The sequence below is a fragment of the Denticeps clupeoides genome, chromosome 5 (assembly GCF_900700375.1).
Source record: "Denticeps clupeoides chromosome 5, fDenClu1.1, whole genome shotgun sequence".
Lineage (NCBI taxonomy): Eukaryota > Metazoa > Chordata > Actinopteri > Clupeiformes > Denticipitidae > Denticeps > Denticeps clupeoides.
The window spans coordinates 18826435-18851853 of record NC_041711.1 but is presented as its reverse complement, the minus strand read 5'-3'; the positions used below and the strand labels follow the sequence as shown (position 1 = coordinate 18851853).

General features: G+C 43.8%; 2 protein-coding genes across 6 annotated transcripts; one reads left to right on the top strand and one right to left on the bottom strand.

The window, feature by feature from the left end:
- The first annotated feature begins 445 nt into the window (after positions 1-445).
- On the top strand, positions 446-9479 carry slc25a12 (solute carrier family 25 member 12). 2 transcript variants are annotated; one of them, XM_028978951.1, is made up of 17 exons: positions 446-512; positions 930-983; positions 2479-2624; positions 3248-3363; positions 3508-3647; positions 4182-4328; positions 4448-4586; positions 4683-4776; positions 5339-5423; positions 5625-5709; positions 6252-6410; positions 6623-6756; positions 7803-7943; positions 8050-8188; positions 8275-8433; positions 8584-8674; positions 8822-9479. In XM_028978951.1, the coding sequence occupies exons 1-17, from the start codon at positions 501-503 to the stop codon at positions 9021-9023; spliced, it is 2043 nt and encodes a 680-aa protein (XP_028834784.1). In that variant the 5' UTR covers positions 446-500; the 3' UTR covers positions 9024-9479. The 2 variants fall into 2 exon arrangements, with proteins under 2 accessions (XP_028834784.1, XP_028834785.1); XM_028978952.1 differs by lacking the exon at positions 446-512 and adding an exon at positions 536-783.
- On the bottom strand, positions 9415-22495 carry dync1i2b (dynein, cytoplasmic 1, intermediate chain 2b). 4 transcript variants are annotated; one of them, XM_028978953.1, is made up of 17 exons: positions 22350-22495; positions 21176-21293; positions 17061-17178; positions 15950-16091; positions 15430-15489; positions 15086-15201; positions 14791-14877; positions 14542-14704; positions 14354-14453; positions 14011-14136; positions 13668-13814; positions 13467-13580; positions 13233-13366; positions 12037-12181; positions 11321-11461; positions 10968-11093; positions 9415-10660 (listed from the first exon to the last, which is right to left on the bottom strand). In XM_028978953.1, the coding sequence occupies exons 2-17, from the start codon at positions 21281-21283 to the stop codon at positions 10547-10549; spliced, it is 1941 nt and encodes a 646-aa protein (XP_028834786.1). In that variant the 5' UTR covers positions 21284-21293; positions 22350-22495; the 3' UTR covers positions 9415-10546. The 4 variants fall into 4 exon arrangements, with proteins under 4 accessions (XP_028834786.1, XP_028834787.1, XP_028834788.1 ...); XM_028978954.1 differs by having other exon boundaries at positions 15950-16040; XM_028978955.1 differs by lacking the exon at positions 15430-15489.
- Between the last annotated feature and the right edge of the window lie 2924 nt (positions 22496-25419).

The following is a 25419-nucleotide window of genomic DNA, read 5'->3' as shown; positions in this document are numbered from 1 at the left end:
GCGTTTGATGCGTTTACAGATAAGTCCCAGGCAAACAGTCCGACACGAGGTTTTACCGCTACTGTAGTAAATTACTCATAGTACTTTATAGTAAAAACTCGACCGGTCCGTTTCAGCGTCTGGACTCCAGCCAGCATGTCATAAAACGTCACTGGACAACAGAGCGGACTGTGAGAACTGCAGGGTTCTCCCCAGTGGCCCGTTTACGACTTTATTTGCTTCTATATTGAAATATTATGCGCGTGTAAACTCGCGATTCGATTGCTTGTTCTTTTGAATGAATTCGGAATTCGGGGGTGGGCGGCGGGACAAGCGGTGATGTTGTCGCATCATCGAGCGCAAACCACGCAGCATCCGTGATTTTTACCACACACACACACACACACACGCACGCGAACACTCACGGACGAACACACACACTCACACGCCGCCGTGCACGCTCGCTCTTTCGGCGGCTCCCACGAGCGCCTGCGCCACAGCCCCGTGACGTCAGAAGCATCATGGCGGTCAAGGTGACTTCGGCGTACGCGCCAACCCGAAATTTGCTCCCTTTCCTTCGTTAGCAGCTGTCGCCGCGCGCGGGGCGGGCAGCTTGGGGCTCCGGGGGCTCTTTGTGGCGGAGGGTGAGCGGCGGTCCGCGCTCCCTCCGCCCCGCGGCGGGCCTCGGCTCGGCCTCCGGCGGCAGTGGAGATGAGACCCGGGCGCCGGGCGCTCGTCAGCGCGGCGTCTCCGTATCTTGATAGAAGGCGCGTTGCCACGGCGTGGACGTGCTAGTGTCACTCGGTATTTAACCGAGTCGTAACTGGGAGGTGTTATTGGCAATTTTGATGTTCCTGCTATACTTCATATGGCTGCATCATGTATGTGTATATGAATGCTGTGTGTGTGTGTGTGTGTGTGTGTGACTGGCTGCGTTTGCTCGTTCGCAGGTACAGTCGACTAAAAGGGCTGACCCAAATGAACTCAAGCTCATCTTTCAGAAGGTAAGTCTTCGTTCCGCTGCACCGCAGGGGTCTGGGGAGCAGGGGTGAGGTGTTTGAGCGTGTTTGGTTGTGGGCTGGTTAAGAGGTCACGTAAGGTCACGTGACGGGCCTGAAGATCACCTGGCATCATTTCTGCGCTGGCGGCGGAATCAGATGTCGCTGCGGCGGCCGATGATGTTGTCCAGCCGGTAGAGATGCACTTCGACGTTTGAATGTTTCGCTTGGACGGACCCTTTTTATAAATACGTATTCGAGGTCCACACACTGATTTTATTTCTGCAGCCAGGAGCAGCTCTTATATGGCCCGGAATGTAATGAGGAAAGGTCAGTGAAACCCGTTATTGTGGAAATGCCGCCACATGCCTTTACTTGCACGCAGTGGGCTGTTCAGACGCTCCGCTATTGTCCTTCCGTTTCATGGTTCTGTGGAGCGACGTGTTTTGTCGTCAACATAAAGAGAATTTTGGGATTCTGAAAGCTTCAAAAGTACTGTGTTGCCATTCGTGTTTGTTTTTTGGATGGTCTCCATTGGGTTCGAACACTTTCCAGAGTTTTTTTGTTTTGTTGAATGTGTTATCCCCACTTTTTTTTTGCTAAATGTAGTTTTTGTTTAGTTAAATACTTGTTTGTCTTCCTGGAATATTGGTTATATGATATGAGGGTTTGACGTGGCCCAGCTTGCAAGTTGTTTGTGTCCCATAAAATCCATTCGATGATTTATTGAACAGAGTTATTATCTGTTTTGGGGTTATTCAGCAATCTATACCAACACACAGTTGTTCAATCTTAAATTCTGTACAGTTAATAGCATAATAATCAGAACTACAATTAATCATTATTTCACAAAGAAACTGAAGGTGGTGTGTGTCACTGGACTCTAAAAAGATATAGTCCACGTATGTTTTGTCAGATGCTCACAACCACATAACGCACCATCATGGCTTTGTGTTATTTACTTACTTACTGCTCCTGGTTTTGCTGTTTGTCTAGTAGTTTTGGTTTTTTAAAGTAGTGTGTGGAGTGTGTAACTTGTAGCTCTCTGAGAGAGAGAGAATTCCCAGCCACAGCATTACAGCCACCTGCCCAGTACTATATAAATGCAGTACAGTACAGTGGTGCAGTGGTGGCCTGCCGGGTTTAGGAAACGGACCCTTAATCGGAAGGTTCAAATTACGAGGTGGCGCTGCGCTGCAGTGTTTCCATATTACAATCACTTTCATTTCGCTTCACACTAAAGTAAAACCAGATGATCAGTGCGGTTCACTTCACCGCTCAGTGGTTTTAATGTTGCGGTTGGTCCGTGTTTATCTCCGTGCTGTGTGAGTTCTTGAAGATAAAGTGTGTGTACAGTTGCCAGGGACGTGTGTGGATGGCTGATTAACTTCTTTTAATGATGCGCTGTTTGTAGGTCTGGAGCAGAAATTAAATTGTAGATACGTGTATCCGGTCTGGACAGCGGCGCTAACTAACATTTTTTTTTTTTTGTTCTTTGCAGCATGCCAGCGTAGTTGATAAGGATGGTGAGAGGTTTATGACCCCGGCGGACTTTGTGCAGAGGTTTTTGGGACTCCACACTCAAATCCACCATAACCCCAAAACTGTGCAGCTCATTGCCGGAGTTGCAGACACCACTAAAGATGGGTACGAGGAGCTCTGGCCACCCAATGCCTTTTATTCCCCTCATGTTTCTGTCCGGGCGAGTGAAGCTGTTCACCCTGAATAACATGAACTACACAGGTCGAGGCCACATAATGAGGTTTCAATGCAGTTGGTGTAATTATGATCACAGCAGGCAGATATGATTATTATTCTCATTACACACAAACACACTGCAGTGACCTTGCTGTGATTAGATAAGGCACGCATCGGGAAGCAGGCCAAGTCAGGTCATTACGACCAGTTAGTGTGACGTTTTATGATTGGCAACAAGAAGATTACAGTGGCACATATGGAAAAATTACACCTTTGTTGGCTGTATGGATATATTGTACTTTTTCTTCCACAAACTATTACGGATTAGTACATTATTGCATATCAGTGTCGTGTATTTCACAACCAACTCTCTCACTCACCCTTTCACCAGTGCTCCACTATTTTGCAATGGGTCTAGTTTCATATTATTAAGATCTCACCTGCTGCCATGTTACAGCAATGTAAGCGGTGCCGCCTTTCTTGGATCTCCCTAGCCATTGTAAGGTTAAGTTTTTGTTGACTTATTCATTTATTTTCTCATTATGTGATCATGTGACTTTTCCTGTGTGCAGACTGATCTCATTCCAAGAGTTCCTGGCATTTGAGTCGGCACTTTGTGTTCCAGACGCCCTCTTCATAGTAGCCTTTCAGCTGTTCGACAAGACTGGAACTGGGGAGATTTCTTTTGGTAAGATAAGTTTCTTTATGTGTGATTTCCGTAGATAGAAATTCCACTTATGCACACACATGCTCACCTATTCAGAAATGGCTCCACCCACGACTGCATCTTTCTCACACAGACACACACAGAGTGATCATCGTTGTTTTGCAGAAAACGTGCGGGACATTTTTAGCCAGACGACTGTCCACCAGCACATTCCTTTCAACTGGGACTGTGAGTTCGTCCACCTGCACTTTGGCCATGACCGGAAAAAATGCCTCAGCTACCTGGAGTTTACGCAGTTCCTGCAGGTAACACGTGTACTGATGTTTGTGGAGAGTGATGCACAGCGCACGATTCACAGGACGTGTCCTCTGCTTTTAACCCAACACATTTAGTGAGCAGTGGACTGCAATGAAATGCAGATGAATGGTCCCGCAACCCTTTGGTTACAAGTTTGCTTCTTTAGCTGTTAGTCCACCAGATCCACATGACTATATCGCATTTTTCCGCAACGTCACTGCAACGTCAGATCTGAAGCCTCAGGTGCTGACATGTGTGACTGGATTCGATTGCAGCACTGGCCTTTCGCTACTCTGTCCAGACGACTTGAATAACGTTTAATTGCTGCTTCCTGCTACTTTGTCCCATGAGAGTTCGGAGATTAGGGCTTTGGTTTGTGGGTTAAGGCCTTAGCTGTTAAGAGTAAGTTTTTTGTCTTTTTTTTTTCAGGACTGGGTTTTGTGGCAAATATCTTCAGTCGGTTAGGAACAAAGAAACAATTGCACAACAATAATCCAGATATAGTTTAGTTGTCAATTATTATTATTTTTTTAATGTTGTAGGAGCTGCAACTGGAACATGCACGACAGGCCTTTGCACAGAAGGACAAGACTAAGACTGGTGTCATCTCTGCCATGGACTTCAGTGACATCATGGTCACCATTAGACACCACATGCTCACTCCATTTGTGGAGGAGAACCTGGTCTCGGTAAGGGTGGCAAGAAAATTGGTTGCTACAGAGAACTACCGTTTACGTGGCTGCACATAAAATAGCAACTAAGTAAACAAAATATTTTGACCTTAAATTAAACTTGTTTGTCCTTCCAGGCTGCAGGGGGTGGCACCTCCCACATGGTCAGCTTCTCATACTTTAATGCCTTCAACTCTCTCCTGAACAACATGGAGCTCATCCGCAAAATCTACAGCACCCTGGCAGGCTCCCGCAAGGACACGCTTCTTACTAAAGGTGCGCGCTCAGAAGGAGCTGAAATGTGTACCACGCTCAGTGTTGGTGGGTTTTACCGACTGACCCGTTTTCTTTTTCCTCCCCCCTCCCCTGTAGAGGAGTTCATTCATGCTGCTAACAAGTTCGGCCAGATCACGCCAATGGAGATCGACATCCTGTACCAGCTGTCTGGCCTTCACTCCCAAACTGGGTCTGCATTCTTTCCATTGTTCACAAGTAATGCCCACATGTGCACAATGTACTTTTTTAATTGTAAACAATTAAAACGCCACTTAATTTCCGAGCTCAGGCATAAAATATGGAACACCGTTGATGTCAACATTTTGTTTATATTTTGTCTGCATTATTTTTGTGCTCAGCTTTTGTAATTTCTTGTATTTCATTCCACTAAGTGTAGATCATGTAATAAGGCATTATTTATTCATTTAAAAATGTATATATTTCATGGTGGGTTTACATTTTAGTCAGTCTGTGTCTTCTCTCTTGTCTCTCTTTCTCTGCGAGTTTCTCAGTTTTTGGTCTTGAGTTTATTCACGTTGGCTCCTTTGTGCCGCTCATTGCCATTTTAGCAGCTCGTATCCGTGCTGTGTTTTGCCTGTGGCATCGGGCTGTGCTTGTAAAAGTCTCAGTAAAAGAAGCCATTAAAGGGTATTTCTGAGAAAAGTGCCCCTCCCCACCCTGCGACGGATTTAGTTTAGTGAGGTGGTCGCCGCAAACAGCACTTCAGACTGTGCGACTTTGTGTGTTCCTAGGCGACTGAACCTAGCTGACATCGAGAGGATAGCACCGCTGGAGGAGGGTGCGCTGCCCTACCACCTGGCTGAAGTGCAGCGACAGGTACAGACAGGAGAGGGCTGTGCCACTTCCTTTACCCCGGCGCCATGTGCATGCTACTTTTTAAAAAGCACGGTCACGCTTATCAAGTTGTTGGATTTGTTTTTTTTTTATTTATTTTTGGAACAAATCTTCACATTACAAGGTTTTGACATTGTCATCATCCCGCTGACTCTTCCTCTGTCTTTCTTGGTCTCTCCCTAGCAGGGGCAGAGCGATCAGTCTCGACCAGTGTGGTTGCAGGCTGCTGAGTCAGCTTACCGCTTCACCCTTGGCTCCATTGCCGGAGGTACAGAAACTCACCTGAGCCCTGAGTCAGTGCTCCGTGAAATAGAGATGGGCATGTTTTTAAGAAAAACTTTAAACTCGCCATTTTTATATTTGACTATTAATTATTCATGTTGAAATATGAATGCATTAATTTATTACTGCCATATTACAGCCTTTCTGTATGATTTATACTATATAAACTTGCTCCTTAGCTTCTGACCTGCCCATCCTACCCACCAGGTTGATGGTCAGAGATATTTCCTGAAGTTAATCGTGCTGCTTTCTTACATTCCTTTTTGAATGTAAGACTTTCATATGTTGAAAGGGGGACAATTTTTTTTTAATTAATCTGTAAAAGTGAAATTGTTTGTCATTGTTGACAGCACACGGTGACACAACAAAATGTGTCCTTTGCTTTTAACCATCACCCTAGGTGAGCAGTGGGCAGACATGACAGGCGTGTGGGGACGGTGCTTTGCTCCTTTGGCACCTTGGCGGCTCGGGATTCGAACCACTGCCTATTTAGCTGGTTTAGACCTCATTGGTTCTTTTCATTTAAAGCCACTGGTGCCACAGCGGTGTACCCTATTGACCTGGTGAAGACGCGAATGCAGAACCAGCGCTCCAGTGGCTCTTTGGTGGGCGAGCTCATGTACAAAAACAGCTTTGACTGTGCCAAGAAAGTGCTGCGGTACGAGGGCTTCTTCGGATTTTACAGAGGTAATTAGCTGCGATTTCAGATGCCATACAGCTGCAACAGCGCCATCTACTGTCTACTTTAATTAGTGAAGCGCAAATATAATTTTCAATAAGTTATAAGTTTAACAGCAGAGATAAGAGATATCTTACTTTGTAAACATTAAATTATAATAATTGGTCTTCAGTCGGTCCTCATAAACATAGGAATAACAGAGGTTGTGTTATATCTGCAGGACTGGTGCCCCAGCTCATCGGTGTGGCTCCAGAAAAAGCCATTAAACTCACTGTGAACGATTTTGTGAGAGACAAGTTCACCACGAAAGACAACACCATCCCCTTCGCTGCTGAGATATTGGCTGGTGGTTGTGTAAGTGTGACTGTGTGTGTGTTTACATGGATCTGTGTGTAGTGTGGGAAGCCCTGGTTTTAAATGTCCTGCTCTTCATGAAACCCCATAATTACAAGCCCTTTTTTAAAAAGCAGGGTCTGTCACCAACCTATTTTTACCTTTTGCTAATTTTGGCCTTCAGGGCTTCCTTACACGTGACCACTGAAAATGCTACAGGGCCCTAGTTTCCTAAGCAGCTCCCAGCAGGGTTGCACTTTGACCCTTGGGGCTGCGACCTCTTTCAGGACTTTGATTGGCGTATGTGGGTATCAGATGTTGCCATGTTTATTTATTTTCTGAAAAGTCAATGAAGTGGCCTATAAATACAAACAAATCAACATGAACAAATTTAACATAAGAAGTTTCTTATTGTTAGAAGTCCTGAAATTGCTGACTAATGTGAATGTTTGTTGAAGTCTGTAACAGACAAGAGCCTTTTGCTTGATGTTGATCCATTTTTACTAATGTTGAACAGTTTTTACAACTTGAGTCTGGAATCAATGTTTGGTAGCTATGTTCAAACCAAACTAATGAGGTACATTTGAGGGGACCAGTGCTGAGAGTCATAAAGATGAAGGGACGGGACGACAGCAGAAGAGATAAAAAAAATGGTTGCCTGTCTCTCTCTGTGGGGGGGAGCAGTTCTGTGGTGTGATGTGGAAACCATTACCTGGCTTGTGGAATACTGTTAGGGACATGATATATATCAATGGAACTGTTTGTATGAAACTTGGTGCTCTGAGATCAGAGGGCCAGGAGACCTGTTTATAATACAGACTGGGTTACTGGTATTGTCATGAGTGCTGGTCCTGCTGTGTAGAGATGGGCTGAATTTAGTGGATAATTGAGTGCAGAAACTGAGTGATGTTGGAAATGAGTGTGGTCTCGGTCTCTGGGGTCATAGGACAGGGTCAAAGAGCTGGTGCCAGTATTTGCACCCTCTGGCTAAGTCTTCATACCATGTTTCCCCACCACTGTGTTTATTTTTGGACTCATTAAACTGAGTTTATTTTTCTCGTATGCAGGCTGGTGGCTCTCAGGTGATCTTCACCAATCCACTAGAGATAGTGAAGATCCGCCTCCAGGTTGCTGGTGAGATCACCACAGGGCCTCGTGTGAGTGCACTCAGCGTAGTGAAGGACCTTGGCTTCTTTGGTCTTTATAAGGTGGGCATGAAATTGCATGAACATGTGATGTTGATGTCAGAATCTGTACTCCATGTCTCACCATGTATCCATATTGTGCTCATGAACTTTTGTGGTGACTACACAGGGGGCCAAGGCCTGTTTTCTGCGAGATATTCCATTTTCGGCCATCTACTTCCCTGTGTATGCTCACACAAAGGCAGAGATGGCTGATGAACAAGGCAGACTGGGTCCCCTACAGCTACTTACAGCTGGGGCTATCGCAGGTAACCATAGTAACAGGACTCCTCAGCCAACAAAAGCATTCTGTAGAGCAGACCCAGTGACTATCCTAACTTATAAACCCTCTTAGGTATTCCTGCGGCCTCCTTGGTGACCCCTGCTGATGTCATCAAGACACGACTGCAGGTTGCGGCTCGTGCTGGTCAGACCACGTACAATGGTGTAATCGACTGCTTCCGCAAGATCCTGCGAGAAGAAGGGTTCAGAGCACTATGGAAAGGCGCAGGAGGTACCTGGCAGCAAACTCAGGACAAACCAAATCATAAATCATCCTGAACTTTATATACAAAAGACTGAAGTAATAGTTCATTAGTGTCTAATTTCTAAAGAAGCACTTCAGGTGGTGACACTCCCACTCTCTCAACCCCTCTCTCATCAGCTCGTGTGTGTCGTTCATCCCCTCAATTCGGTGTGACTCTGGTCACCTATGAGCTCCTGCAGAGGTGGTTCTACTTCGACTTTGGTGGACAGTGAGTATTCTGGCTACAGGAAGATCAGCCAGCTGTTTTTTTAATAGTAGATTGGTTAGACTGTACAATGCAGCCATACAAGACATAATAATTAATAGAAATGCCCTGCTTTAGTTGACATTTGAGACTTCTTTTTGTTTCTTCCAGTCGCCCTTCAGGATCTGGGCCAATGCCCAAATCGCGCATTTCAGAGCTGCCTCCCACAAGTGCAGAGCACATCGGGGGCTATCGACTTGCTGCTGCTACGTTTGCCGGTGTAGAGAACAAATTTGGTCTCCACCTCCCCAAGTTCAAGTCTTCTGGTGTCGTGACTATTCACCCTGAGCCACCAAAGGAACTTAAGTCTTAGAGACTGACCTCCACCCACTCCATTCCTGTCCGTCAGCCATTGGCTACAAGTTTTTTCCATTCATTCCCTCTTACAGGGCTATACACATTTGACACAATTTTTAATGGATCTTTTGAGTTGTGGACTTGGGGGAAATTGTTTTCTTTCATTCGCCTCCATGTCCTCCACTGTGGAACATGATGGTGCTTCACTTTGGCTTTGCGTAGCTTTTGCACACATTCCTGTACATAGTGTACATCTCTTGTACAGAGTGACAAACAAAAAAGACGAAGTGGCGTCGTCCCATCGTTTCTCTTTAAGCACTCCTCCAAAAGTATAAATTACAGAGGGCAGTGCATAGATGTCAAACATCAAATCAAAGATGAGAAAGTAAACTTGTGACTCAAGAAAATAATTTAAAAGCATTTCTTTCCTGTACTGTATTTTATTGAAATAAATCATTATGGTTCAATTTTATACTATGGAACTTATTACAGTTCAGAGGGAAATGGGAATAACTAAAAGTGTAATGCAGGAGTAGTGGACCTGGTCTATTACATCATTCAAGTTGTGTGTTGTGTTTGTGTGTGGTGGGGTCGATATGGAATGGATAAGTATTTTAAGAGTGTGTATATGCACATGCATGTTTGCTCCATTTTTAACCAGAACACATCCTTCATTTAGCATTTGAAACTGGACAATGCTGGACGGACCGTCTAACATCAGCGCGACTTTGGTTCAGAAACATAAAAATGCTGCATGATGCAGAATGAACAAGGCAAGGAGATGGTGATAGAGGCTGGGGCTCCTCCTCTCAGCAGTTATGCTCTGATTAGAATACATTCTTTTAAATTAAGCTGGTCAACAACAACATATAATTATGTTTTTAAAAATAACAAAAAGATGCTACAATAATACTTTGTTAGTGGGGAAAACGCAAAGAGGAATGTAACCCAACAGGATTTCTACATAATTTTACCACTTCATTGAACAAACGAGCACAGACAACATGGCAGAATGCTGATGCAACCACATCCTGAATTATGCCAGTCTGTGGTACAATTTAGAGAGAATAAAAAGCCATCGAGGCTTGTGATTTGGGTAGACATGGTGATGTAGGATAGACTACAGAGTACTGCTTTCTTGAGTCTGTGTGTCTGGATGGTGGAGAAGGCCATGGAAAGTGTGCAGGAGGCACCGCAAGGAACGGTTTAAGGCGTAGAATGTGCGCGGGTGGTAATGTGATCACAATGTAGTGTTCTTCAGGTGTTTTAAGGTCAGGTGTTGAGTCTGGGGGGAAAAAACTTTAGGAGCACATTATTAAATAAATAGCAAAACGCAGTTAAGTGCCCCAATAAAAATGACTACAAAAAAGTAGAAAGTTTGCATATATAAAGAAAGGTACTGAAATATTGTCACTCCTGTTTACTTAATCCTGAAGGATGCCGCTTTCCATGCCTGGAACATACAGGCTGGAAAACTGGTTGGAATTAAAAGGAGCCCTGGGATTGGTTGTGAAAACGTTGAAATGGGAGGGGGAGGAACTAGGCCGCCAAACGTTGAGCAGCCAGCTCCTCGCTTTCATCACGGTTTTCATTGATCTCAGCAAGCGTGCGCACAAACCGGGTCCACTCGTCTGGCTTGGGCACGGAGATTTGCTGAAAAAGAAGTGAACGGTGAGCATGAATTTATTGGGGCAAATATTTATAACTTGTCTGGTGACAGTCCTATATTCTATAAATATGTCCATAATTCAGGCCCTAACACTCAAATGAACAAAAAAAAAAAAAAAAAAAAAAAGTACTGGGAAATGTTTCTAGAAGTTTCACAACTTCTTAAACAAGCTTTTTATTCAATCACTATGTACAGAACATCAATATGTACATATATGTACAACATGTACTATTGATCTGACAGTCTGAATTGTTTACTAGGCTTCAGATACTTCACCCCACGTGAACTCACCTCTCCAACATCATAGATCAGGACCTGACCCTCTGAGTCTCCCACGGCGATCTCTCTCCCCGACTGGGCCCAGCGTACTCGGTTCAGGGCAGGACTTCCTTCCACTGTTGCTGATGCCGTGGGAACCTGTAGAAGTCCAAAATTGTTGTAGTGCGTACACATACATGGGGTGAATCAGCTCTACACGTATAGGTACAAGGTATTTAACCACATACAGTGAGCACATACCCAGGGTGTAAATGCTTATGTGAAGCCATGTGAACCCCCTCACCTTTCATGGTAAATGTGTGAGATCATGTGAGGTTCTACAGGAAGCATGAGTGTGTGTGTGTTTTTTTGGTTTTTTTTTTTACCTCTGTCTCATTGTTGAGATTCCACAGATCCAGGTGCCCAACGCCATCCACACAGGCAAATAGGGCTGGGTGTGTGGGAGACCACATGACATCATACACATAGTCTGAGTTATCCTCGAATGAGTACAGTGGCTTGTTGTTCTATGTCAAGGGAAGTAGAAAAACATTAGAAATACAAAAGACACACCTTTATAGTTCTTGTTGCTCAATAAAAAGGGGTAAACTTTGGCAGAAACAAACATCCTGACCTCAAAGTATCAGTGCATTCAGAAGTAGCACGTGCCAAGGCTAGGGTGGTAGTAGCCTAGTGGGTAACACACTCACCTATGAACCAGAAGACCCAGGTTCAAATCCCACTTTCTACCATTGTGTCCCTGAGCAAGACACTTAACCATAAGTCCAGGGGACACTGTCCCTGTAACTACTGATTGTAAGTCACTCTGGATAAGGGCGTCTGATAAATGCCGTAAATGTAAATGTAGATAAATCTTATCATGCCTACTCTTACCATAACCTTAATTCAATTAAGATAGCCTGACTAAGATGTGTACTCGAAATCTGATATAATATGTATATTACCGCTTAATCTGATCATTGGGGGCGTAATAATGAACATTAGAGTAGTAGTTTTCTATTTGCGAACAGTCTGTGAACCAGATATTAGACACAACTGCTGATCCGGCAACCATCTCATTGTCTGTGTGGTTGAATCATACCTTGGTGCTCCACAGCTTCACAGTCCAGTCGAACGAAGAGGTGACAAACAGGTGGGAGAAGTCAACTGGTCCAGCTGCCGTGTGACAGTGGAGTCCAGTAATTGGCCCGTGGTGGCCCTCAAACATCTCACTGATGCCCGCTTTACTATAAAAACACATCATAGACATAAGCAATTAAATTCTCCCTCTTGCCAACATACTTGTTTTTTTCTTTCCAAGTGAGAATGAATAGTTGTTCAAGAAAATTTGTTTTCAAAATGTCATATCAAGGTCTTTAAACCCATCATACAAAAGGCTCATGTCAGTTCCTTATGGTTTGGGGTCTGGTTTGAAGCCTGCACCCATGGACAGCCTTAAGGCATTCATGGGGGGAGGACTAGGTGGTCTCCATCTGGGATGATACTAGGATCTTGATGTCTCTATGTGGCCATCATTGATTCAGTTCAAACTGATCTATACAGCTTATGTCTCCAAAACCAGAATGTGACGTTAGCCCTTATTGTGACAAGTACAAAATCCATGAAGCCTCCCATGTTTTGGTCCTGTCTCAGCCTTCATGAGTTCTGGACAGGAGTCTTTTACATTCTTTTAGATAAATTGGGGATTGAGTTGGAGCAGAGTCCTCGGTTTGCCTTGTTTGGTGTTGCTGGAGAGAGGGTGCACTTAAATGCTGGTAAGCAACAGGTCTCGGCCTTGACTTTCCTTCTTGCTCAACATGCAGTGGTGGCCTAGTGGTTAAAGAAGCGGCCCCGTAATCAGAAGGTCGCCGGTTCGAATCCCGAGCCGCCAAGGTGCCACAGAACAAAGCACCGTCCTCACACACTGCTCCCCGGGTGCCTGTCATGGCTGCTTACTGCTCACCAAGGGTGATGGGTTAAATTAAATAGCACGTTTTTGGAAATATGGGGTCCTTTTCTGAATATAACGTAAAATCCTTCAGGGTACAGCTCCATGATGGCACAGACTCAAAGTGATTGATAGTTTGGCTGATTGTCTATTCATAAATTACTGGGAGTGACATGGGTGGATTTTTTTTTCATGTTATGTTTGGTTGGGTTATATAAAGGAATCTGCACACAGAAATGTGTATTTACCTCAATGTTTTATGATTTCAACATTTCCTTTTGCAATGCCATAAAAAAAATCCCAATAAAATTAATTCTGATAAATATCTATCCTATTCAGTACACGCTCACCTGCCATGTCTGCATGCAGTGTACACAGAGCCGTCCTCACTTCCCACCACAAAGTTATTAACGTCAGCCAGGGGGAAGGACATGGAGGTGACCGCCACCGCTTTAGACTGTTTGAAAACCAGCTCCAGGCTGTCCTGCAGAGTTGGGAGCAGCAAAGACAAAAGTATCAGTGTGTGTGTGTGTGTGTGTGTGTGGTTTATGAAAACATTTCTGGATGCCGTTGGTGTGTTATACCTGTGGCTGGGAAAGCATATCCAGACTCCAGGAACACATTTTGCCGTCAGTTGAGATGCTGATGAGGTTGTGGGCATTTTGGGTTCCAACCATATTAACACAATACACTGGATGCTAAAAAAAAAAAAAAAAAAAAAGGAATAAATAGGGCTTCATGAAACAGCCATCATACCATTTTCTTTCCCATGTGTGACAAGGTACCGTATGTGCCGCTGCAGACAGCGGGGTTCTCTGGACGGGTGTCCTCTTGTTGCTGCGGTTGTCCCACAGCACGATTTGGCCTGAGTAGGTCCCGCCCACCACTAGGTTAGGATGGAAGCGTGCAAATGCAGCAGACATCACTGCAGACTGAGCACAGAAATAGTTAACCACGCACCACATTAGTGTGAACTTTCTGTGTGTGATTGTTCATCTTTAAATAATGTAAAAATTTACTGTTATGTTTAGATTGCTGCTTGATGACAAAATGGACAATTTGGACAATTTATGACACAGAGCACCTGTGTGTGTGTGTGTGTGTGTGTGTATAGAGACTGATCCTCACCTGGCAGTGGAAGACATATTCAGGAGTGGCCTTTTTATACTTCATGTTCCAAACCAGTGCAACTCCATCAGGCTCATGGGGTGCATCCTCATTGTTGTTGTAGGATGCAACCAGCAGCTCAGGATACTGTATTGCACACACACACACAAGGAATTGTAATTGTGACTGTTATGACTGTGTGACTGGTATAATACATATTACACGCACAACAACGTACCTGGTTTTCTAAGCCTAGTCTCACTCTAAATATCCTAATTCCTTAACTTTTGTGGACATTTGGTCTGCTTAATTCTTGTACTGGATTGGAATGCATGTGCATACACAGCTAGACATCATGTCATACCTGAGGTGACCAATCCAGACAGGTGACCACGCGGTGTTTGGACCAGCGCTCATCTGAGAACTGTCTGTTGAGAGACAGTTTAGTCCCGGCCTGCATCTCCCTGCAAAACCACACCACACACACTCCAATCAGACAGTAATCTCAGAGGCAGACAGCAATACCCACAGATCTATCTGTTTTTTCCTTACCCCTCCTTGTCCTGAAGGTCACGGCCGCTGTAGTCGAAGAAGACGTCCACATGCTCGGACAGCGCGCGTTCGACAATGCGGGAGCTGTGATCGAAGAAGGTCATGAACTCCTCAGTGTGTAGAATCTGCTGTTTCTCCTCCTCAGTCAGTTCATGGGGAAGGGCTGTGGTGAAGCAGAGAGGCAGAAATAAATCTATCTGTAAAACTAATTGCAATAATAATTATTCATAGCAGCCATAGTTTCCTTACCTTCCTCATCCTCTTTCTGCACTGGCTTCTCTTCCTGAGGTTCCACTGCAGGCTGAGGAGCAGTCATCTCCTCCTCCTCCTCTTCATCTGCAAATAAAACAATGGAATGTTTCATGAACTGCACTTTGATTTCTTGATAACAGAAGTGTTTCAGAAAACAAGAAGAATTCACTTTCATGCGGGACACGTCTTACATGACTCACACTTAATGAGTCTCCTGCTTTGCTTTAAGTTTGTGTCTTTCTTTTCATATGTACGAATGAAAAGTGACAGAACAAGATAGAAGAGATTTCACCTTCTTTCTGTTGGGTCTGTGTTGGCGTTTGTGTCTCTTTGGTGTAGGAGACGGTCTCTCGTGGAGGAAAATCCACATGAGTGACTTTAGAAATTCCCAACTTCAGTGGTCCACGTCTAACAACACAAGTAATGTTAGTAACGCAAGCACTCACCCACACAAACACTCTCTCTGAGGAACGCATCAATATGTACACAACACAAACACAGCCACAAAAACACAGCAAATGAGAAGTGAGAACTTGAGGGAGAAAACGTCTTCAGGGATTCCAATGAAAGATAGGGAAGAGAATAATAAATACAGGGAGGTGAAAGGTGGAGGATGGAAAGAGAAGGTTGCAGTACCCCAGCTGGGAGTCAGCATGCAGCAGCAGGGTGGAAGGGTCAGAGTCCCAGTGCAGAGTCCTGTTAGAGTCACAGCAACATTGTGTTACACAGATACACACAGCAGGAAATGGTTATTCATAGCGTGAGAGAGAGAGAGAAACAGACACACACCTTACAAGATTCACAGCAACAGTGTTTTAAAACAGATACACACATATAGTCCTGTTCTGGATCACACAAAGTAACACACACATTTTATGCACGTTACAGATGTCACGACAATGGGTTTGTTACCTAATGTGCCTAAAACATTAAATATCAATAGCATTTACACATATTTTCCACATGTTTCACATAAGCCTGTTCATATATCTGCAAGCACACACCCATATACGGGTAAGCCTGTCTGTCTCTCTGTAGCTTTTAATTACAGTGATGGTCTGTTTGTCTTGTGTGTGAAAGTTAAATACACTGGAGTGGTGTCTCACTGTGGTGATAGGTGAAGTGTGTGTGTGTGTGTGAGCATGTGTAAACCTACCTCGGCCCGGTGGCACCGTCGCCAGAGTCCTGACTACCTGCCTCACTGGGTGTGCCCACAGATTTGGCACTGGGAGACATTGGGGGGGGGACTAAATAGTGAAACAGACAGGTGTCCTCTGTTACTACTCTTAGAGGCTGAACTGTTTACACACACACACACACACACACACACACACACACACACAAAAAGACATGCACCCGTGAAAGTGTAAAAATCAAAACAGAAAGAGGGGAGGGGGAAAAGGTAAACCAGGCAGGAAAGAGTGTAAAAGAAGTAAAAATAGGTGGAGAAAAAAAAAAGTAGAGGGAGAAAAGATGGAGAAAACATGTATTAAAATTCATGCAGGGTGACCATGCAGTTTAAAGACATAAAAACAGAAACCACAAAAACAGAAACAAAGAGAACTGGCGTTGCAGCAAGCTTGAACCAAGTACAAACGGAGCAAACCAAACCGGGACACTTTTTATTACACGGGCCCTTATCAGAAAGACCACATTCTGACTCAATTTTATACACAAAATGCCTTGGTATGGCTATGTCTGCTGTCTCAGCAAATAAGTACAAATCTCTGCACTGCAAAATCTGTAGATTATTCAAGAAATATTTTTTTCATAGTATGATGAACCATGCTGCCTTACCTGTTATGTAACTATGTTTTAACTACCAGGGTATGTTATGGGCATAAGTTACATTGTAACTATGCAATACCTGTTCAAATGTCATTAAATTGCTTTCTAAATGTATAACAGCGTACACGCATAAAGTGTAACAGCATAACAACGTATGTGTAACATCGTAACAAATAAGAAATAGAGAGCAGTCAGAATTAAGAGAATATGACAATGTCAGTAGCATTCAAAAGTCTGTGTTAAGGACTAATACCGCCCCCTAGTGTCATTAGCTGAGAAAGGTCAAGTTCTTTAGAGTATTTACTCCTACAGCATTTTGCTAAATCTAAAAAGTAATATAAAATGCATTTACACTGTACAATTTTCAATGATCAATGAAAATGCTTTTCCAGATTGAAGTAAAGAACATCAGTCTCATGAAAGCACGTGATTTTGTGTCATTCATGCATACAGAAAACTACACTTCCCATCATTCTTACCCATTGCAGTGTCTGAGGTGATGCCAATGCTCTGCAGCAGAGCCTCAGCCTCCCTCCTCTTCTTCTCCAAATCAGAGTCATCCTGTGGTGGGGATGCTCCCTCCTTCCGCACGTCCACCTGGGAGGGGGTTTACAAAAATTTTGTAGGTCCTCTAAGTCTGGCAATCGGTATCTTTTAACTGTGAAGTGCCAGTCTACCCATTACACGGCTGCTTATCCTCTGTGCAACATCCCCACTCCCAGTTTGTGACTACCTTTGGTATTCCGCGGGGAATACAGAGTGACCAGTGTTCAAGATTTTCTTCCAATGTGTTTGCAAAGACAGGGGGCATTGGAGCATCTTCATCCCACGTTCCGAGACCTTGCTCCAGGCTTATTACGTACAGATGGATCAGGACTGGGAAGAAGGGTTGCCCTAGTTAATGATAACGACTACGGAGGTGACACAGGAAAGTGCAGGCTTTAGTCCCAATGATTTGGTGTTTGGACACAAAGTTCAAGGACCTTTCAAATTGGCAAGAGGTCCATTACAGAAGTCGCAGGTAAGAATGAAACGACCGTTTCAACCTTCTAAAACCAAGCTTGTGGTGAATGGGCTGGATTCTACACTTGCAATGTCTTTGTTTTCAGTGAGTCCTATGCCAGGTTCAGGTTTCGCATTAGATCATGTGGTCGAGCATGGTGACACGGAGCCACCAGGCGAGATGATTGTGTCAGGTCACCTAAAAATTTCAAGGGTGCCTTGGACCATCTGGTACCACAACAGCGTGCGGACCTGATATTGCTTATTAAATATTTTCTAGCTATTTTAATGATACACACACACATTTGCTGATATTGCTGTGGGGGATTTAAGTCCAATTAGACAACACTACTATTCGGTACCGGTTAATAAAAGAGAGCTCCTAGAGAAGCAGAGGTGTCCTATATGTTGGAAAATGGAATTGCTGAATCGTCTTCCTCCAGCTGGGCATACCCATGCATCTTGGTCACAAGGCCTAACAACACTACACTGTAGTAATAATGTTATAAAACCTGATGCCAATCCATTGCGTATGTGGATGGTTGTATTGATTTTGTGGCATCTGCCAAATCTGTAAGCAAGTTTGATTTTATTGAAGGGTTAATGGCTGGTGCCCTTGACTGAGAATGCTAGGGAAATTGCTGCTTTTGTAACACCCCCTGTATTCACGTAAAAAGTCATGCCATGTAACGACGTGGGTTTTTCCACGGGTGTAATCCTGCGTAAAGGGAACTCTGTTTTTTCACCCGTCGGCTTCTTGGGGGAGCTCAGGGGTGATTAGGGGGTCGGCCTTACAGCCATATTTCCCCAGAGTAGCAAGCTCGGTGTGTAACCAGGTGGCAAAGGCTGCAAGCACTGGGCACCAGTCAGAGGAACCCACATGCAAACCAGAGTGTGTTATACACATGGGGCAGGTTTTTTTTTTTTTCTTTCTGTCTTCTCTTTTCCTTATTTATTCCCCTTTGTTTTTGTGTTCCTTGTTCTTTGTTCCTGGTATGGTTGTGTATTCGTCCTGTTAGCCCTCAACACTGAAGTGAGGTACTGCTGCCAGGGCAGGATGCCTAAACCAGAGTGACAACACCTGTTTTTTTGCTGGACATTTGGAACTTTGGACTGCTTTGGACACTGTGGGGTGGTTTGGGGTGGTGCGTGATGTGCTGGTGTTTTTTTGTGTGTACATATGTGAATACCCTTGGCAAAGGGTGATGTGCTGGTGGTTTTTCTGACCTCTTACAGCGAAATGCTTATGCAATGTTTCAGAGGCTAATGAACCTGGTTGAACCTGGTTGTGGGTGAATTGGAAAACTGTGCTGTATTTTTAGATGATGAAGTCATCTATAGTGATGATTGGGCATCTCGCCTCAGCCGTATCCCTTCTGTGTTTTGAGTGCTTGCAGCAACTGTTACCTATCTTGGTAGAGTGGTGGGGTAGGACGAGGTCAGACTGGTTCACTCGAAAGTGTTGGCAGTGCAGCAGCATCCTCCACCTACAAGAAGGAGCTGATGCAGTTTCTAGGATTGCTGCAAAACTTTGCATCTATTGTGGCACCCTTGAACAACTTGTTGAAGGACAAGGTGAAGTTTGTGTGGGGTTCTGATTCAACATGCATTTGAAAAGTCCTTAGGAAGCTTGGGAAACCATTTAGGTTGCAGGTGGATGTTGGCTGTTTCAGAAAGCGGCTTTAAAAAAAACTCTGAATTAAAACCGATGCTCAGCGTTGAGTAACCTTGAGCTGTCCAACTCCGAGTATTCGGTTTCAGAACGGCAGATAACGATTAGTTCAATCGACGCTAGTTAAGTGTGTGCACCAGAACACATGAAGCCCTAATTAGTGGAGCACAGATAACACGAGCCACCATGGAGACGGAGGGACAGAAGGTGCGGCCAGTGTATTTCACAATATACTTGGAGGTCTTTACTGATCATATTAATTTGACCTTCCTGCACTCTTTAAAATGTCCAAATCAGAGACTGATTCGGTGGTCTCTGTTCCTGCTGTCCTATTGTCTACACATTCGTCACATCACTGACAATGCAGATGCTCCTGTGTAACCTTCTGGTAAATCTTCTTTCCTGTGCCTATCCTTTGGCAGAGTGCTACCTGGATCCAGTGCAGTGGGTGTGTTATGGTATGATTTTCTAGTGTTGCTGTTGTCCGGTATTTGGGGTAGGTGAAAATCCCCCAATGGATTTTCTATTTAAGGGAGGGGGTGAGACGGCCCTGGTTTGTCCTGCCCCGCCTGTGTCTTTCTTTGTCAGTCTTGCAGGGAGGAGGGAGGAGTCTCATTTAGGATGAGCAGGAGCACCTGGGTCCTGTGCAACCTGATAAAAGTCCTGCAATGCAAATTCTGTGTCCCTCCCACCTTTATTTGTCATGGCTATGAGCGGTTTTACCCTGTGGTGATGTCTCAGTGTTTAAAGGAATATCTACCGGTGTGAAACTGCAATGGTAGAGTCCCCAGAGGCAAAAAGAGGGACAGTGATGGCCTAGCGGAATCGTAGTCTGAAGGTTGTCACTGAGCAAAGGCGCCTTTCATGGCTGCCCACTGCTCACCAAGGGTGATGGTTAAAAGCAGAGGACACATTTAGTCCTGTGCACCGTGTATAATAATGACAATTTACTTCACTTCACTTTAAAAATGCAAAAAAGACTAAATACAGTCCCAAATAAAAGAATCAACAGCACCAGTGTCGCACATTAGTCACCGCCGCCTGACACCCAGAACTTGGCACACACACAAAAGGTACGTACTATTACTCCAGCAAAGCCAAACCACTGTAGTGGCTGCTGGAACAGGAGGTTTCACATTAGATTAGAATAATTAGATCTAAACATCAAAATGGGGCAATCAGATTTCCAATGACCACGTTTGAAGTAGTCATAATGTCCAACCTCCCAACCTTTACCAACCTGAAACCAGAACCATGCGCATCAGCAGAAACCTCCTCCGGACCGCGATCTGGCCACAACCATCCCCGTTCCCCACGGTGTGCGAGCACAAAGTCGTCTACCAGCGCCAGCGCCCCAGAAACAGACTTCACCTGCAGTGCCGAGACATAAGTGGCTATATGCTGATTTCCTAAACTGCGGGACTTTTATCAGGTTGCTCAGGAGCGCAGGGCCCAGGTGCTCCTGCTCAGTGGTGGGCAATGGTGGTCTAGCGGTAAAGGAAGCGGCCCTGTAATCAGAAGGTTGTCGGTTCGAATCCCGATCCGCCAAGGTGGCACTGTGCAAAGCACCGTCCCCACACACTGCTCCCCGGTCGCCTGTCATGGCTGCCCACTGCTCATCAAGGGTGATGGTTAAAAGCAGAGAAGCAATTTCCTTTGGGATTAAAAAAAAATGAGACTCCACCCTCTGATACCTTCAAGATACAGGCAGGCCAGGACAACCTGCAAACCAGGGCAGTCACAATAAAAGTGATAAACTCCATAGTCTCTCTCTTCTCCCCATATCCATTCATTAATCTACAATACATAAGAATGAGACAGAATGTGCATAGTCCTCTACTTCATACAAGGTTGATATAATATTAATATAGTCCCTGACTACATTCCCATAATCAGCTCCTGATACAGTGATCTTCCCACCTCCTTCTTTTTCTTCTCTTCCTCTTTCCTTTTCTTCTCTTCTCTTATTTGGGCCAGACGCTGCTTCTTCCGCTCCAGTTCAGCCTTCAGCTCACTCTTGTCAGACATGGTGCCAAAGCTGAACGGAAGAAAATATGTCATGCACACTTAAATACACACCATAATGTTGCCCAGCCTGTCCGTATTATGTCTTGCGATTTATTCTGCAGATATTGGACTTGATGAAACTGCTTCACAGCGATCCTCTGGGCAGATCACACTGTCTACCATGTGATAATTTGGAGCATTCAACAGACAATGACTTTACTGTCTCTTCACGATTTCACCATTGCACACAAACCTGCCAACTGTTTACACGCAGCTGCTGCACTGCAGCCAGGTGGCCTAGTGGGTAAGGAAGCAGATGCGTAACCAAAAGGATGCAAGTTAAGATCCTGAACCGCCAAGGTGCCGCTGAGGTGCAACAAGGTACCGTCCATGCAAAATGATAAAAACAATCACTTTCACTATATAAAGGAACACCAAAAAAAAGTGATTTTTCTCACTCATTTCAGAAAGTGAAACTCTAGTGAAAGACTAAAAAAAAAAAAAAATGGAAATTTGTATTAGAAATCCTTATGCGCGCGAACTTGCCAATAAATTGCCAAAACACACTGGAAAAACTACAACATTTTCATGTAACCTGCTTGACCTCTTCAATCACCAAAAACGGCATTAACCACTGCACATTTCCAGCGTAGAGCCTAGTGCTGACAGGTCGGTCTCAGATAATGGTCGTTCATATCTCCGAAAAGTTTGAAAAGGAGATAAAGGTGAAGAATCGCACCCGATGTGGCCTCGGCTGTCTCTGAAATCCCCTCAGCGTACCTAATAAATGACAATAAGTCGGCGCAGTTTCAAAGGGAAAGGAAATAATTTCCTTTTTTCACACTGAACTGCTTAGAAGAAAATGAAATTAACTCTAGACCCGAGGAAGGGCGTTAAGGTCCCGGGATGGTGTCCGTGGATGAAGATCCGATTATTCGATCCGGACTCTCGGCCTCGCCCATCGGTCACCGCGGCCAGCGTTAGCCCGCTAGCTAGCCAACTAGGTGTGGTGAAGCGCAGAAGTCTAAAACATCTCAATTATGAGCGTGCCTCATAAAACATGGCGGTCTGAACAAGCACCACTCACCCGACGCGGCGTGCTGGCGGCGCAAGAGCAAGAAAACTTATCACTTGGCAAGATAAGTAGTTGTGAGCTGCTTCGCAATGTTGACAGCTCACAAACACAAAGATGAGCTGGACGGAGCTACGGGGGCTGAGAAGGGACGAAAATGTCCAGCGCGCTTTTTAATTCACAAGGGCCACCACTAGAGGCGCCCTTTCGTTCGAATGGTGTTCCAGCGCACCAACTGTGCCTGCAGTTTACCTGTCAATATATGAACAATTGCGGTCATTTAGACATTTTGACCAAAAAAAAAAAAGAATAATAAAAACAATTATAAACAGTCACTGACAAACTTTGAAATACTGATGTAGTCAAACCTACATCTGCTAATTCACTAGTATACAGAAGGTCAGTTTTACTGCTTCTTTGTTCAGCTATACTAAAATAATTTGGTAAAATAAAATGGTTTTCTAATAATAAATAAAACTTGACAGACGAGTTAAGAAACACAAAATTCCACTGGAACTAATTGTTGCTAATAACGATATTGCATTCATCAGTAGCCATTTCCAGCTACAAGAGCAATTTAAAACATTTTCCCCCCACATTTCTAAATTATCCTAAACTTTTGAACGGTAGTGTACATTTTCAATTAGTCTCTTAATTGATGTAACATTTTTCTGAACACCAGACAAAATACTTTGCACAAACATGTCCGCCATGCACTTACAGATGGTTTCATCATGCTATTAATGGTCTATTCATGAGCAAATATTTCCATTAAAGGCACTGCAAAGATGAGGCGAGAAAGAAAATGAGAGATTAAGAGATAATGCACTGCACTTTTTCTCAGCCCACAGCTGATGTTCAGAGCTACTGCATGGTTTCCATAGAAACCTGTCCTGTGACTTTAAAATCAGGTTAAATGCGAGCAGGTGTGTTTCGGCGCCACAGCATTGCTCCTTTTTTAAACACCTCACTCCCGTCAGTGACACACACACACACACACACACACACACACACACACACACACACACACACACACACACACACACACACACACACACACACACACATACACATCTGCCCCATTTCTTAACCAATTTATGCTTCTGTGCAGATTCTGTGTAGATCAGTATAGTGTATAACCTCCTTCCAATGCCGTGGCCTGACATGCACCTCTCCAGATATGTAACTGTGGGCTGCAGTGACACAGACCATGACAGCTCTGGTTGGTCGTTTTTGTGAAATTGCACTAACCCCAACTCATTTCCGCCATCAGGTTTGACGGGAATTGCACGGCAGCGCAGACACATGGGACAATTAAAAATACACATGTCAGGGTAAACCAGCAGCTCAGCCTGCAGTGTAGGCCCTGTGTAGGCTCTACATCTGGTCTCAGCATACAAATCTGACGTAAGGAGATGGCAATTGGGTGTAAAGGTGTTTAAGGAAAAAGTGACAAATTCCCAAATCCTGCATCATGCAGACTCAAACTCTGCCTTGCAGTGAAAACCATAAAATATTCAGGCAGTTTTCATTCAAGCCCAGAGAATATTAATATTTAAAATTGATAAAAAATAGTGAATGACGTATAAGCAGTGTGTTGCTCTAAGATATATAGCCTTGCTCATTGCATTGTCTCTTTGCACAATGCACTTCAGCAGAAAACATATCCACTACCCATGATGTCTGTGTCTTATGTTCTCATATTTTATTTCATTATTACTTTTACTTAACTATGCACAGTCAAATACTTCAAAATTGTCTGTCTGTATGTGTGTGAGAGCATGAATAATTAAATTGTTGTTGTTTTTTTTTACGGCCAGATTCTCTTAATTTTGTCTCCATTTGGGTAAAGGACAGAACAGCCTTTCAGAATCAGAATCAGAATCGTATTTATTGGCCAAGTAAGTGCAACCACATACAAGGAATTTGATTCCGGTAGATGGTGTCTCTCAAGTACAATGTAGGAAAAAACAACAACAACAAACAACAACAACAATGTGCAAGTGTTATTGTACAAGTTGTGGGTTTGTTTGTGATTTATAAATAACTATATCTATTTTTTATTAAATAAATAGCCAAAAAACTAAATCCTATATACAAGTGTACATAAAGTGCATTGTGCAATGATGGAGGTGATTTGCAGTATCAGCTGCATAGGAGGGAGATGGCGAGGGGGAAGAAACTGTTCCTGTGAACTGTTCCTTTCAATATCAAAAAAAGTTCTTGTACAAGGTCTACCACAAGCAAAACCTGGAATGCCAGAAGCACTTCTGTTGCAATCACAGGCCCTTTATTTGTGGTCTGGCATCCAGTCTGCTCACTATGGAATTTCAAATGGAATGTTCAGAAATCCAGAAAAGAAATAGGATAATGAGGATTGTTATTCAAATCGCCTTTAAATCACTACTGTGTGGAAACTGAACCTTGAAAGGACTGACATCTGTGTTTATTTTGCACACATTTTTTAAAATTCCCTTACTATATTAGAATGTGTTATGTGGGGTATTAGTATCCAGATCACAGCTGAGTATGGCTGATATTATTTTCTAGTGAGACAGGCACAGGCTTAGACTGACATTTCACAAAATCAGAAGTTCAAATTGGAAATCTCCTACCTGTGTTAAGACACCAGAAGACACCCAAGGATCCCTACACATTCATTTCTTTCTATTATTTAGCATGGGCATGCTTTTTGAGGTTCTCTCGACCTGCAGAACAGGAAAGCATCTTTGCAGAGGGCATCCCACTTCTCAGCAGCATTACTACTAATGGTGAAGGTAGGAAGAACCTCTAACCAGGATACACTTTACCTATACACTAATCATAATTCAATGTAAATAGATATATACTTGGTTTTCATCTACGAACAGTAAAGTAACAAACCAAAGACCTTGAGGTCATCATGATTATCATGATCATTCCTAAACACTCTTTTTAGTTACATGTGGATGACACAGTCCTCTACACATCGATACCTTTTTGAGAGACAAAATCTCAAAATCACAATACTCATATTACTGCACAAAAAAATGTTAATATGGTTAAAAATATTTGCTAATTTAACTTTTAGCTTTGATTCAGTCTA